The sequence below is a fragment of the Pinus tabuliformis genome, chromosome 7 (genome assembly GCF_031772625.1).
Source record: "Pinus tabuliformis cultivar Carrire ecotype Pingquan chromosome 7, CPIR1, whole genome shotgun sequence".
NCBI classification, from domain to species: domain Eukaryota; kingdom Viridiplantae; phylum Streptophyta; class Pinopsida; order Pinales; family Pinaceae; genus Pinus; species Pinus tabuliformis.
The window spans coordinates 226,428,540-226,444,748 of NC_142293.1; the positions used below are offsets into that span (position 1 = coordinate 226,428,540).

The 16,209-nt window shown below is 38.9% G+C and overlaps 1 protein-coding gene across 1 annotated transcript in view; it reads left to right on the forward strand.

The window, feature by feature from the left end:
- The first annotated feature begins 546 nt into the window (after window positions 1–546).
- Window positions 547–16,209, forward strand: part of CRSH (Ca2+-activated RelA/spot-like protein) — a 142,907-nt gene continuing 127,244 nt past the window's right edge. The window contains exon 1 of the mRNA XM_089457995.1: window positions 547–1,178. Coding sequence (XP_089314121.1) covers window positions 729–1,178 — 450 coding nt within the window. The 5' untranslated portion in view covers window positions 547–728. The remainder of the gene's footprint in view (window positions 1,179–16,209) is intronic.

Sequence of the window (16,209 nt, forward strand, 5' to 3'; positions counted from 1 at the left end):
GACGTAAGGAAACAGGTTAACGGCCCAAGACCCAGAGGCATCTGGCAGGAGTGAAAGCCTGCTCCCTTACGGACCACCAGCGGGTTATTACAGGTGGCGTGGTTTTCCTTGATAACAGTGATGAGTCAAACCGACATTCGCGGATAGCAGCCAGAGATGGCTGTCCTCACTGTTGGTTTGACACCTGAGTTCGAAAAAAAAAAAAAAAAAAAAAAAAAACCAAAAAAAACAAAAACAAAAAAACAAAACATAACATACCACATACAAATTGTGTCACGCAATGTTAATGAATAACATCAACTTTTTCTTGATAGGCCAGCATAACCCGTCAACTAAAGTGTTCAAGAGTAACATCCACTTGTTCAAGAGTAACATCCACTTTTTCAACCAGGCAACCTTCTGCCAAAGCTATGGTGATGTCATACTACATTATTGATGCTTAGGTGGAAAAATGCACATTTTACTTTAACAATTTGCTTTAAAATAGAAAATCCATGAAAATTGAAAAACCAAAACTATCCTCCATGAAAATTGAAAACATCGATTCATCGTTGAAAACAAGCATGGTGGATAACGTTTACCAGAGATCTTGTAGAGTCAGTCGCATTAAACAGTACTGACCATGTATATATATACGTGGATATGATAGGTCCACGTAACATCAACATAGTCAGATATAATACTTGTCCTCCGTTCCAGAAATGAAGGAGAATGGAACATAAACAAGTATGGGCATACTGCAATATCCCCCATGTCTGCACACATTGCCATTCATTCACCAGCCATCAAATAAAACCAAACATTTAAATTTATTACTGCGTCTGCAACACAGGTTGAAGTTGAAGAATTTCATAGGAAAACACCAGGGGATTCACTTTGTTAAAAAACAGAGTATTATCAGGTGTGAGAGCATAACGACAGATAATGTATTGGCCAAAACTGAATGTGGGTCATCTTCAGTTATTGAACTTCCTGGAGGGAAAATGGTGGTGGAACTTGTGGCCGCATGGAATGACTTGACCGATAGAATGAATCCTATTTCGTCCAAGTCCTCTGAATTGCTGTTGAAGGCCTTGAAGCTAACAATCCCTTTGCTGCAGAGCCTGCCATGTGGAGAAGATGGTCGTCCCCCACTCTCAAAAGCTCTTTCTGTGGCTTGTATCCTCGCTGATCTTCAGGTAGAGTAATAATCTTGTTTAGTTTCTAGAAAATGTGAAGTTGAATCTGATAGTATGCGTTTGTGTTGGAAAACAGGGGGCCATGAGTTGGCTTTCAGTTGAAATTATTGATGACATATCACTGTCAGTTGTCAGGGATCTGGATGAAACCTGTTCTCTTTCTGATAAATACCACTAGCCCGTCACTACCCATATGCTTTTTACACGGGGATTCATTTTTTTCCAAGGACTTGCACTTGGCCTTGTTCTTAATGTACACTGTGTAGGTTCATTGCAATTAGTAACGAGATATTACAAGATAACACATAATTGGCAGGGCCCATGGTCTTCGGAATTGAATCCCTCTTTATGTGAAGAAGGCTCACTTCATTTACTGCTTCAGCACAACCCGCTTGACAAATCGTGCTTTAATCTCGGTGCAGATGTTTGGTTTGGAGATTACTTTATATAACATTTATTACAGTCCCCTCATGGATTGTTCACGTTGCAAGTATTTTGTGACTTTGTCAAAGAATTACAATTATGATTTTTCTTTTTCTAAGAAATGGTTATTCAATTTTTGCGCGCTCCAAATATGACCGGAATCAAACAAACACAACCCATAAGTTTTTGAACACTGATGGAACAATAAGATGACTTGAACAGTAAACGATGGAGCACAAGTTAAAACTACCCGCAGCGCATGGGTTTTCTAACATTGACAGAGCCAATAAGCCTATTTGAACAGTAAATGAGCAAGCAAAACTATCCAGTGTAATGATTGCTACCTTTAGCCACACTTTGGCTTAGGCCTTCTGTCCACCCCAAGCATATTTGATCTGATACCAGGCTAGGAATCAAACCCAGGACCTGCACCCAACCAACGAACTGCTTGATAGATTTAGAGGTGTGGATTGCTACCTCCAACACCCCCTCAATTCATGCTTTGTCTCAGGATTGTTAGCCATAGGATTTGAACGCAAGACCCGTGCCCCCCTTCCATTCAAAACACTGTTGCTCAGGCATCCTAGCCAACTTAAGTCAACTCGATCTAATGCCAAACCTAGGAATCAAAGCCAACTTATGCCCCTGGACCCTTTCATGACGGGCACCTTTAGCAGTTTCACCTAAATGTCTGGATTACTTCCTCCAGCTCCCCCCCTCTTCACTCCTTGGGTCAGGATTCTTAGCATAGAATCAAACATGACCTGCCCCCTGCTGGCAGGTTGCTTTACCACTGATATGATAAGATAAGAAAACTTTGTAAGTTTGTTGATATCCAAGAAATGACCAGGAATGTAGGTCAGTGTGACTAAAATATACATCCAGTGTAAATACTTGAGTTACATGAACCTTCATGATGGGCACCTTTAACGGTTTGATTGAAAGGAATGGCTTACAATCTCCAACAAACATTTTCGAATGTTGCCTAGGGAGTAACACCCAAGGCTGGTAAGGATCAGTAGATGAGGATTGCTTCATTCTTGTTCTTGATCCTAAGTGAAGATTCCTTGAAAAGTTAAAAATTCACATATCCCTAACCATATACTTTCAACGTCTTCTCCAATTGCTTGCTGTTTTATTCTGACTTGTGACTCTTGTAAAGCTTCTAGAGCTTCTTGAAAGCAATCCTAGACAACTTGAATTATAAGAGTTGCCACAACCACATTTTAAATCGCGGTTAGAAGATAACCATGCATCTGCTTGGCTTGCATTAATATCATTCAAATGCATGTAGCCTTACATCCTAAGTTTATCAGTATATGCGTCCACATCTGGTTATGGATCTGCCAGATTTTTGGAAAGCTAGGATTTGGATATGATGGGTGTGAAAATTTGGATGCCCCAAATTTCTACTGCGGCGACTAATTATGTTTCTTCTATTTGTTAATTATTGAACAAAATTATTTACTGTTTCCTACAGTAAACACCGAAACTAGTACACTGTAGCCTACACCATTTAAATTTATAAGCGGAAACAAGAAACTGAACAAGAAAGAAATACAACACATCTACACAGTTATTTTTGGACAAATGTCCCTGGAAAAACTCAATACGGGAAAACCGGTGCAGCAGCTGAGGGTTTATTATTAAGCAGTAGTAATTTCTTAATACAATCTCTGGATGCCTTCCTGGTGTTAAAGAATCTAGGTCAGTTAGCATTAGTAAGATTATTCTAGACTTGATAACAATTTGTCTTAGCTTGATCTTCTTCTTATTATTAGTGTGTGCGTTTACTTCATCAAATTGCTACCAAAAGAGACAAGAACTCAAGAAGTTGACATTCTGCCAGGGCCAAAACCTCTCCCTCTTGGAGAGGAAAATCCGCACGTAATTCTTCTTATAAAGATTCCAATTGACGAACACCAAGACCATGACCCTTGACCTACTAGGCCACTCCAAGACCAAGACACCAATCCTCTTCTTTGTCACTGCTGAGATCATCATCATTGCTGCTTCACTGAGGTCATCATTACTGTACCTTCACTGAGATATTCATCATAACAACGAGATCATTGCTGCTGCACCATTGCCACACCTTTACTGAGATCTTCACCTTGTAATTTTGTCTCCATCAGGATCATGACTATACCGAGATCATAATTGTGTCCAGGATGAATGCCAAGATAGAGTGTGATACTGTGGGATCACCGAGATCCTTGTCATCACTGCTACCCATCCGAATTTACAGTCCTGTACCCATCCAAAATTCAGTCCTGCACCCATTCGAAATTACAGTCCTGCACCCATACAAAATTACAGTCCTGCACCCATACGAAATTACAATCCTGCACGCACACGAAATTTCAGAGATGTCCGAAATTCTGTCCTTCTGTGGTGACCCTAGCTGGGTATATATAGTGGTTTGCCCATCATAAATAAGCCAACATGTCAGTGAAGCGTTGTGTCTTTTTATTGAGCCGACATGATTGTCCTTTAGTTATTTAATTCAATTTGAGGCCGACATGACTGCATTTTTCATCGTTTTGCTTGCTGCCTTCTTCAAGAGGATTTTGCTTGTCTTGGAGGGCTGTTCTAGACACTAGGTTGACTCATATACATTACATATATGCTCAAGAAGAGCTCTTTACACATGTCTTTGACTCTTTGTGTTAAATTGGCAACTAGGGCAAAACTCCATGTGGGTCAACTTATTTATGGCAGCTGATAATTTTATTGGATCCCTCTCGTCGAGAGGTGTAGGATTGATCCAAAGATCATCCGATTCCGATAAGTATTTATGGAGATATGAATTTATTTTGTTTATGTAATTATTATCAAGCCGACCAGCTCTTATGTAGGCTCTAGAAGCCAAAACATCATGTCTATTCAACCTTACGCTTTTAGTATAAATAAGAGAGGATGTGAAGTCTTTTAGACACACTCATTCTTGAGTGATCTCTTCCTCTCCACGTCTTGGGTTTTGGGAGGAGTGAGACACCAAGAGTGATACGCTAGTCTTCAAGTGATGCCCTGATGCCCTAGCTGTTGTATGTTGCCCTAAGCCACAGTCAACGTGAGAATCTGCCCATGGAAGAGCCGCAGTCATAGCGCTAGTCATTAAGACCTACACGCAGATTATGAAGACATCTACACGCTGGTCAGATTATGAAATACGCTGATCATGAAGACCAACAAAAATTTCGTTTGCCTCTGAAATTTCGCATATAGGAGCAGAGCCGCAGTAGGGTTTGACTGCACCTTGTTTCGGTTTTAGGTGCAGTTATGATCTCGGCTGTATGGAGCAGTAATGACTTCAATGAGGACGCAGCAGTGAGGTAAGTTCTGGGCTAAATACATTCTCAAATTGCAAGTGCAAATCTCGGATAGATGGACCAGAGAAGATCTCAGATGAGGATGCAGTTTTGGCATGAAGTATGGGCTAATCATATTCACGGCCTAATAGAGATCACAGTGATCCTGAAGACACTGTCTCAGTCTCGGCATATAATCTCGTTGAAGAGAGTTTCAATGATGACTGTGTCTACTGCAATCTAAGCAGTGACAATCAAATCAAGAGCTGCAGTCTTGGTATACTCAAAGGGAGCAGTGATGGATCTACTCTCTCGGATCAACGAAGGTCATGTTGAATGCTATCTCTATTTCATATATATTACTGTCTCAGCATAACCAGATTAATGAAGTATGTTTCGGTGATGACATTGATTCTCGGCATCCCTGAAAAAGGAGATATACCATATCAATAGTCTCCATTGTATTCGGATCTAGTGATCTCGACATGAATATGATCTCAGAAGCAGTCACAATGACAAGGATCACAAGAAGTAGTAACATGATTATTACAGTTTAAGTATAATGAAAGAAGCAGTACAGTGAAGTGTTGTCGTGGTCTTTATGGTGCAGAGATCCTAAGGGCAACCATGACGTAACAATGATACACTAAGTTCACGCAGCAGGAAGGAGACATGTTCACGTAGCAAAGGAAGACCTGTTCACGCAGCAAAGGAGACATGTTCACGCAGCAAAGGAAGATCTGTTCACGCAGTCAAAGGAGACCTGTTCATGCGGACAGACCAGATCTCATATGTCATGATAAAGCCCACGAATCTCTGTAGTCTCAGCATAAATGAGGACACAACAAAGATTGCAGATAAAGGTATATTCTCGGTATAATCTCGGTTAATATAGCAGAGAGAATAATTGGATAAGGTAGCATGAAGTCTGGACAATCTCGGCATAACAAGGATTAGTCTTGACATTAAATGGCACTCTTGTAGCAGACTAGTCATTGGACAACAATGATAGATCTACTCTATCAGCTCGATGAAGATAATGTTATACGCTGTCTCTTCCATACATATATATTACAGTCTTGCCATGACCTGATAATGAAACAAGGGTCTGATGAAGAGATCCTCCGACACATAGGAGACTATATCATCACAGCATGAGGCAGTCTCAGAAGAGTGATTATGATCATAGTCTTGATCATGACTGTAATGATCATACATAGATGTGATCTCATAGTCTCATAGGAACTCAGTGCAGCAAGTGATCCTAGTGATACTATGGTAAAGGCCTCTATGTTGCAGCAGGAATATGTTGCAGCCGTGATGAAGATTATGGTATTATAGCAGCAATTAAGATGCAACATAATGGGTAGCATGATGAGAGCAGCTCAGTCATCAAGGTCCAGCACTGCGATGGTACAGCATGGTGCTGCACGGTAAGCGGCAGCTAATGGACGAAATATAACTCTATGATAGGTGAAGGAGTCACCTTAGAGAATCAGTTGAAGCAATATGTCTTCAACTGATCTCATACAGATATCAAGAGTCAAAATGTTGACTTCTATTGTAAATGTACTATCTCTCTCTCACTTTCTCTGCTGAACTTTGAAGAACATAAAAGAAGAATTGATCAAGGGTTTCCCCACACATTGTGGGGTTTGTCCCTGGCTTGCGCCACATCCTGTGTCCTCTTGTCTTGGCTTGTCTTCTGCGTTTTATATTTATGTTCTATCTGCAGTTTATCGTAATGCTGATGTGATTGCTAACTGTGAAAATTTAAATAAACTGCTCTAGCATAGAACATACCTAAACTTAACACTTTGACTTTCCTAGACCTATGGAATGAGCAAGAAACTCATTCATATAATTTATAAAATAATATTTCTTTTTCTTGACAAGTATAAAGATCAAAATTACATTGACGAATACCGAACCTAGTTACACTTTTCTTCAACACTCTGTTATGAAACCAGCTCAAGAAAAGATAGAAAAGATAGATCAACGCCTTAGAATTCAGCCTCTTCGAGGGGGCAACCTCCTTTACATTACATAAATGAACAATTCTTGGATGATACAAATGAAAAGACCTCCTTTCTATATATAGGAGTCTAAGGGGTCATAACATAATCAGAGCCGACATAACAATAATAATGTAAGGGCAAAATAATAACAATAGTGGGCTTCCATGGGGCACAATAGTAACAATATGGGCACTACATGGGTACATCAATATAATAAGTGGGTTGTACTAATAACAATAAGGGGTTACACTAGTAGTATAGGGGCCTAACATGCCCCTCTCCTTCAAAAAGCGTTGTCCTCAATGCTTGAGTAGTTCTTGATGCTTCTGTATAAAATTCTTGTCCTCCCATGTGGAATCTTCAGCAGGTAAGTTCTTCCACTTGATGAGATACTTTGAAATTGATTGATTCTGTAGCTGTCGGGTTCTTGTTTCTATGACTGCTCCAGGTTCCAATATGATTTTTCGTTCCTCTTCAATTTCTGGCAATATTGTTTGAATTGGGATCTTTTGCAACTTTTGAATAAGTGGCCATACTTCTTCGTCCTTCTTCCATTCATCCCTTGCTTTGTTTATCCAATCTGGTTGGATAATAGAAATAGCACAAAACAATGCTTCCACATCCTCATCCTTGAAGAGTCTTCCCATTCGGTAAGGTTGCCATTTTTTAAGTGCATGTAGTATTGCCAACATTTCCTTCTCATAAATAGCTTGCTTGAGATGTAGCGGTAAAAATAACCAATCACCTACATCAAAACATTTTTCACTACAATGTTGATCTACCTGTTGTTTCGTTTGATTTTGCACCGAAGTGGCGTTATCCTTTAAAAGTTGGAGAACTTGTTGTTGATGCTCGATGTGATCTTTCACTGCTTGAACCTTTTTCTTCTTGATATGTCCTTCTATCTCTAGAGGTTGAGGAGTGGTAATTTCTTCCAATCCTTTACAAGATATGGTCGGATTCATTTCTTGATGCTCGATGTGATCTTTCACTTCTTCAACATTTTTCTTCTTGATATGTCCTTCTATCTTGATAGTTTGAGGAGTGGTAATTTCGAACAATGAATTACAATATATGGTTGGATTCATTTCTTCTTTCTCGATGTGATCTTTCACTTCTTGCACCTTTTTCTTCTTGATATGTCCTTCTATCTTGAGAGTTTGAGGAGTGGTAATTCTTGCCAATGCTTTACAAGATATGGTCTGATTTGTTTCTTCTTTCTCTAGGGTGGGGCCCTGGTGTATATCTTCTTCGTTTGATGTTTCTTGATTCTTTTCTTCCTCCTCTTCATATTCTATGTAAAATAATTTCTTCTCAGCACACTTATGACCTTTAGTGCATTTGCTATCACAATTGTAAAAAAGCCCTTTTTCTCTTTTTTCTTCCAATTGTTGTGGTGTAACCCTTGTAGGTTGTGGAAGGCTAGGAGAAACAACACTTCCATCTTTATATTTGTGAGGGGTACGCTTCCTGGTTTCCATAATTTTGCTTTCCACTATGTCACAAAGCCCTTTTACTCTTTCCAATTGTTGTGGTGTTGCTCTAAAGAAGGTGTTGCTCTTTGTATCCTCATAATGTGCTATCATTTCCTCCGTGAAAATTGACCACGTAACAAGTTGTTTACGAGAACAAAGCCCTTTGTACCATAAAAATTGATCTGGTTCTAAATATGAAGATGCAATACATACCTTTTGTAACAGTTGTACACCATGTAGATCAAAATATTGCTCCATCTGAAGTATCCAATTTACCGGATCCTTGCCATCAAACTTCCTCATCTTGCTTTTTCTTGATTTTAGGAGCTCGACCTTGAAACGACTGTAACTCTGTACTTTTGGATCTTTAAGTTCTGAAATTGCAACTTGTAGTAGCCTTCTGTGTCCTCTTTCCAATGCCACTAGTCTGATCTAAATTGGATTCTCCAAGAAAGAGTTATGCACAATCTCCCGCAGTGACCTGATTGTAGACTAGTTCAGTAGAGCGAACTTGTATGAAGTGCCACGTGTCACTGTTTCAAGATTTGACTCTGAAAAATATATAAAAGAAAACTACAGTCCGTCCTCTTTTTGTACCTTCTTGCGAAATTTCAATCCGATGCTCAGAAAGAAAGTTATGACGATTTTCCCCAGGTCACCTGTTTGGAATGTAATTCAGGAGTCTGCAAAAAGACCAACTTCCTCAGATCATATCTCCGCAAATATCGCGCGAAAAGATCTGAAATTCGGACCCAAGGTTCAGCGCGATTTCGTCTCAAATGGGTTTTTTTTGCGACTTCTGAAACGTCACAGAAAAAAAGTTATAGCGAAAATGCCACGATGACCTGTTTGGAGCAGCGAAACCCTAGAATCCAAAGCTCTGATACCAAATGTTATGAAACCAGCTCAAGAAAAGATAGAAAAGATAGATCAACGCTTTAGAATTCAGCCTCTTCGAGGGGGCAACCTCCTTTACATTACATAAATGAACAATTCTTGGATGATACAAATGAAAAGACCTCCTTTCTATATATAGGAGTCTAAGGGGTCATAACATAATCAGAGCCGACATAACAATAATAATGTAAGGGCACAATAATAACAATAGTGGGCTTCCATGGGGCACAATAGCAACAATATGGGCACTACATGGGTACATCAATATAATAAGTGGGTTGTACTAATAACAATAAGGGGTTACACTAGTAGTATAGGGGCCTAACACACTCCCTCTTAACTAGGGAGGTATTTACAATGGTACTTGGTTATTCTCAATCTAAAGAATTTCTCATAAGAAGAATCGGATTGGTAATCCCATCTGTATAACATCATATCAACCAACATTGTCACAGTGCAAGGCCTTGACTAACAACTCCATCTCTCTACGAGACCATGAGCTACAATGCTGGCGAGACCAATGATTTATAGACACCTTCATCATTGTCTCTCAAGGTACATACCCACCTGGGTGTTCACTGAGTATGACCTTCTAGGACTATTCTTATCTTGGGTTCCCAACCCTCAAAGAATATCGGTCCTCTTGCCTACTCTTATCTTGGATGCCCTACACATCCTCAAAGAATATTGGTCCTCTTGCCTACTCTTATCTTGGATGCCCTACACATCCTCAAAGAGTATCAGATGCCAGATGATTACCCAACCCTCCATTCTTTCTTCCTAGGTGAAGACAAGAATGTTGTGTCTATCATGTGTCTACATTTCCATTCATGGCCTTCACCTAGACTTACGACTGTTAGTCCTAGTCTAGTGCATGACACATGAAATAAAAAAACACAGCTGTCACTCCTTTGTAATCAGGGGTGATTTAATTCAAGCTCCCTCTTGATCAGGGACCTGTCAGAGCTCCTTCTTAACAAGGGACTCTTCTTTTCATCAACAACTTCTTCTTTGTGGGTCCTTCAACTGCTTGATCAACTTCTTTCCTTAATGTCATAGAGTTCAGTTGAGCTTCTTCCTTGTAGGGCATCGACCATCGATCACTTTCCTTCTCAGTTCATTATGTCATTCCTTTCTTCATGGAAAGTGGCCTTCTTGATACATATTTGGAACCTTTGCCATGTAGCTACTTCTTTCCCATCATGCTTCTTTCAGGAATTTCCATCCACCACATGAATGCCAGTTGTACTTGTACTTACAATTCTTGTTCCAGTAGCCATGCATGCACTCATCCAGAGATTATTCAAGAAATCAAAACATAACATTAAATTAAATCGTACCTTACTAGATGGCTCTTCATCATGACATCTTCTTGTAGGTATTAGCATCATGCATTTATGTTGACACATCTCCCAAAGATATCCATTGTCAAAGGTCTACATCTTTTCCATCAGAGTCTTCATATCTTTCTGGGAGATTTTCTAGTCAAGTCCCCTTGATCTTTTGGATGTTGATTGCCTTCATCAGGGTTTCATATCTTACGATCTCTTTCTTCCTTACACATTCCATTCCCAGGTGCCTTTTAATCAAAGTTTCTTAGTGTGATTAGTCACCTCATACTTCATATGAGGACATATTATGTTGATTTCGTCTAGTGCGTCTTATGCCTTCCGACATCCTTTCAGAGGAGGAGATCCTTTTTCTCTTGATCATGTTTCTCAAGATAAAAGTAATGATCCATGTTACCTGCAACCATATGACATGACATTATAATTTTAAACACAAGCATACATACCTTACTTTACCTTTAGGTCATCTGGATTGAAGAGATCTTCAATCCCTTGATCTGCTTCATGTCATCACATCATCATCTCATGGATTCCATAAGTTGGAGTTCCTGTTGAAACACTTGCTTCCTCTCTAGATTAGTGAACCCTACGATGAGGATTCCATCAGATAATTTTGAGGATCTTGTATATCCCCAATTGGCAGATGTTTCCTTTTTGACTTGATGTATGATGAGCCTTGTCCTAGATGACTCTTTCCTTCAATGTCCACTGAGGTTTCCAAGAGCTATATCCTTCATGTTTTGTCTGTCATAGATTTTGTCCTTCATGATTTCCATGGTGATGTCACGAGCTCTTGTTTCTGATGCTTCCATGATGCTACGATGCATCTTATCATCATTGTCATATCTTATAACAAAAGCTTATGATAGGACCCTCTTGTGTGGGATACTATCCCAATCATAGAGATTTGTTACTCCCTCTTTCCTTGGCCCTTTTTCTTCAGCTTCCTTCATCTGTTCGGTGATATGAGCTTCCATCATTTTAGCTATACCTATTCTGCCTTGATTGAGGACCAAACTTCCCTTTCCTTTCTACACATGGTTGAGTTCTTTTAACCTTCAATATTTTTGTCATCAACTTGTCTTTCTCTATCTAGCATAGAGACCACAAGTTGTTGAATGAGGTAACCTTCTTGTTCATGGACATTTGTTACCTTGCCTATTAGTTAGAATGATGATGATTATCTTCCTTCCTAGATCTTGTAGATGAGATCTTATGAAGATATCCTACATCCCTTGATACCCTTTACTTTCATGTAGATCAAATTTCATGTGACCTTCTTCATTGCATCTTTAGAAAATGAGTTTATCATCTACATCACTTTGATGTCTCCAATATGTGAGGGGATCTTTCATAAGCATCCCTTTCCATAAATTCAGAGGAGACCTATTGATATGTTTAATGACTTCAGCTTCTTAGAGGACTATGACTATCCTCCTTCTTCATGCAAGGAATCTTGATGACCCATCCAACCTATAGATGTCCTTGCAATCATGAAATCATTTAACCAAACTTAATTATAGAATGAAAAGATACTTACTTGTCATGTGAAGATGAAATCTTCACCTTGATCATGTTGGAAGTGGTTGAAGCAGATGCATTGATGCTTCCTCCGGATGAGATCCTTGTTGTACTGATAGGAAGATTGCCTTCTTTGCCTTCGAGTTACTTTGACTTATACATCTGACAAATTGTTGATGTACTTGGGATGGCACTGCATTGCTATCACATAAGTAGACCATGGAACCTTGTAGTATGCAACATTGTGTAGAATCATAGAGTATTGAGGTCGCTTGCCATGATGTATAGAGACCCATTAGTTAGAATTGTTGTATCATAGGACTTCTTCATTTTATATTGAGTACTGTTTATACAAACTTCTATATACATGCCCTTGAATATATATCATCAAGCTTTGAGAATCCGGGATGTCAAGGCTGTTCCTTTTATAGAAAGGATTCAATCCGAGGTTGACATCTTCATATAGTGGCACCGAGACTGTGGGTAGAATGGGACTTGTAAAATAAATGTCATCTGGCTATGTATATCAGAACTAAACTGTTGTATGGGCTCTCCTAATCGAGTCTTCTGCCTGTGATCATTTGCATCTTTTGTCTGAGTTTTTTGAGGTTGAGAATGTGGGAATAATCCGAGTATAGGTCATCAAGTTGAGAGAGACTGTAATTCAAAACTGTGACATCGTATATTGCTGTTGTAGACTGATCCTTGAATGTCTCTTTTAGCTGCCCTTCTTTGACTTTAGCACCTTAGCTCTGATACCATGTTGAAGAACCTAGGGTAGTTAGCATTAGTAAGATTCTTCTAGACTTGATAACAATTTGTCTTAGCTTGATCTTCTTCTTATTATTAGTTTGTGTGTTTACTTCATCAAACTGCTACCAAAACAAAGAGACAAGAACTCAAGAAGTTGACATTCTGCCAGGGCCAAAACCTCTCTCTCTTGGAGAGGAAAACCCGCACGTAATTCGTCTTATAGAGATTCCAATTGTTGAACACCAAGACCATGACCCTTGACCTACTAGGCCACTCCAAGACCAAGACACCAATCCTCTTCTTTGTCACTGCTGAGGTCATCATCACTGCTGCTTCACTGAGGTCATCATTACTGTACCTTCACTGAGATATTCATCATAACAACGAGATCATTGCTACTGCACCATTGCCATACCTTTACTGAGATCTTCACCTTGTAATTTTGTCTCCATTAGGATCATGACTATATCGAGATCATAATTGTGTCCAAGATGAATGCCGAGATAGAGTGTGATACTGTGGGAGTCATCACTGCTACCCATCCGAATTTACAGTCCTGTACCCATCTGAAATTCACTCCTGCACCCATCCAAAATTACAGTCCTGCACCCATACGAAATTATAGTCCTGCACCCATACGAAATTTCAGAGATGTTTGAAATTCTGTCCTTCTGTGGTGACCCTACCTGGGTATATATAGTGGTTTTCCCATCATAAATAAGCCGACATGTCAGTGAAGCATTGTGTCTTTTTATTGAGCTGACATGACTATCCTTTAGTTATTTAATTCAATTTGAGGCCAACATGACTGCATTTTTCATCGTTTTGCTTGCTGCCTTCTTCAAGAGGATTGTGCTTGTCTTGGAGGGCTGTTCTAGACACTAGGTTGACTCATATACATTACATATATGCTCAAGAAGAGCTCTTTACACATGTCTTTGACTCTTTGACTTTCCTAGACCTATGGAATGAGCAAGAAACTCATTCATATAATTTATAAAAATAATATTTCTTTTTCTTGACAAGTACAAAGATCAAAATTACATCGACGAATACTGAACCTAGTTACACCTTTCTTCAACACCCGACAATCCAGTTATAAAGAATATCCCTGACAGAAAGATAATTGAGGTTACCTCACACTATCATTGGAAATCCTGGCCGATCTAACCACTGAATGAGCTGCCCCTAGCTGCCTCTACGCAGTCACTACGTCACACCCTCTGGGGACAATGTTACCCTTTTAGTTGATCAATCTGTTACTCAGGAAATTCGATTTTCACCTCTCGGACTCACACCCCAGCTTCCGGCTTCTGCAATCAATTCCTTTAGTTGATTTTCGGATTCCCTCTTGGCTTCTACGCTGCCTCTGCATGGCCCTGCATCAGCCTCTCTAGCTCTGCGCTGCTATTGCTGGATCTCTCTTTGCCTTCTCTACTGTGTATTCTCCGATCGGGAAAGATCTCCCTTCGGTTACTATCCCTGCCCCTCTCTGCAAAAGATCACTATCGAAAGTCTCTCCGATAGCTGCTCTGCTTTAGAAAATCGAACTTTTGATCTTCTCTTTGTGTGTATTCTCCAAATGCCCCTCAAGCCTCTTCTTATATCTTTCTGTTGGACAACCAACGGCCCAGATTAACTTCTAATCAATGGCTTAGATCATTTTGGCTTAATCCTCGTCTTCTTCTAGAAGTTTCATCCACAGTTAGATTAATACCCATTAATTATTCTAATTTCCTAAGTTTAGACTTAGGGTCCCATTAAAAATAATTAATTATTTTAATAAAACTGTCTCTAGGTGGAATTTCCCAAAACGGTTTCTGGGTATTGGAGAATGCATGTGTCTAAACCTCTCTGCAAATTTTGAGACTTAGAGCACATCCAATGCTACCAGAAATAAACAATGGGGAAACAAGTATGATACATATATGGTTAAGTCACATGACACGAGACACAGAGGACATGTAAATACGAGTATTCGACACGAGACACAACGACCCTAGAAACAGGACAGGAGGGACACGATATATATATATATATATATATATATATATTAAAAAATACTGAAATATAGTGCCTGATCCATATTTTTTAGAAATTAGAACATCTACAGATATGAATCATGATGATATCTATTTAGTATTTAGTACAAAGATATGCATTCATCAAGAAGAAAACATATATTCTGGTTGACAATCTCTAACAATTAGTAGCTTATTCTTCCCATAGACAACTATCAATAATCTACTCTCTTGAACTGTTGCCTTATAAACAACTATCAATAATCTACTCTCTCGAACTTGTTGCCTTATGGTGACATCATGTTGGTTGAGATTCTTATCTGTTGTTCTTTTCATATATCATTTTGCTTGTTTTTGCTGAAAACAATAATAATGGGACACTAAATAGTGCTCCCAATTTTACAAGTAGCAAAATCTAGAAAAATATTAGCATCTCTCTGTTTCAGGTAAGAGAGTGAAAACAATTTCATGAAAATGAGTAGATAGAAGTACATCAATACTAAATAGCATAATGGATAAACAATAGAATGGCGAATTTGTTAGATACAAGTAGATTCATCGCATGATGTATGGTGATTTTTTTGAAATTGATCTCTGGCTATTCCAGGGGTTTGTTTTGATGCAACGATTTGAAATTAGAGATGCAATTTTCGTGGGGATATACAAATCACAGACAAGCAATATTCTAAACAATTATCACTCCTGTGGAGTCCAAATGGATCTTCCATAGAGTCACTATGGAGAAACCACTGATTTATCCCACTTTTTAATTTCTGAAAAACTCAGGAGTGCTTTACATCTACAAACACATATGTAGATACACATTCAGACATATGCTTATGCATATGTATTCAGATATGAACACAAAATCTATATGTATGATACAATATTAGTAAAACAAAGATAAATGATGACATCGACAAAATCATGTTCATTGAACCTTTATATTAAAATAACTTTTAAAACATAATAAAGTAAATACAAAATCATATCAAATTCTATTACAAAACAATGATCCAGGACATGACAACAAACAACTCAGTGAGGTTGGAAAGTGAGAGTATGACATGGACTTGACAAGAAGTCGGCAAAAACATGGTCAATCTCATTAGTTATTCGGTAGAATTCCTCGCACTGCACAACAAATTCGATTTCGGCGGCGAACAACGACAAATAAAACCCAAAAATAAACCAGGGCGTAGTTTTAAATGTCACTTTTCATGGGACACATTTCCTAAGAGCCAAGAACATTAGGGCACGTTT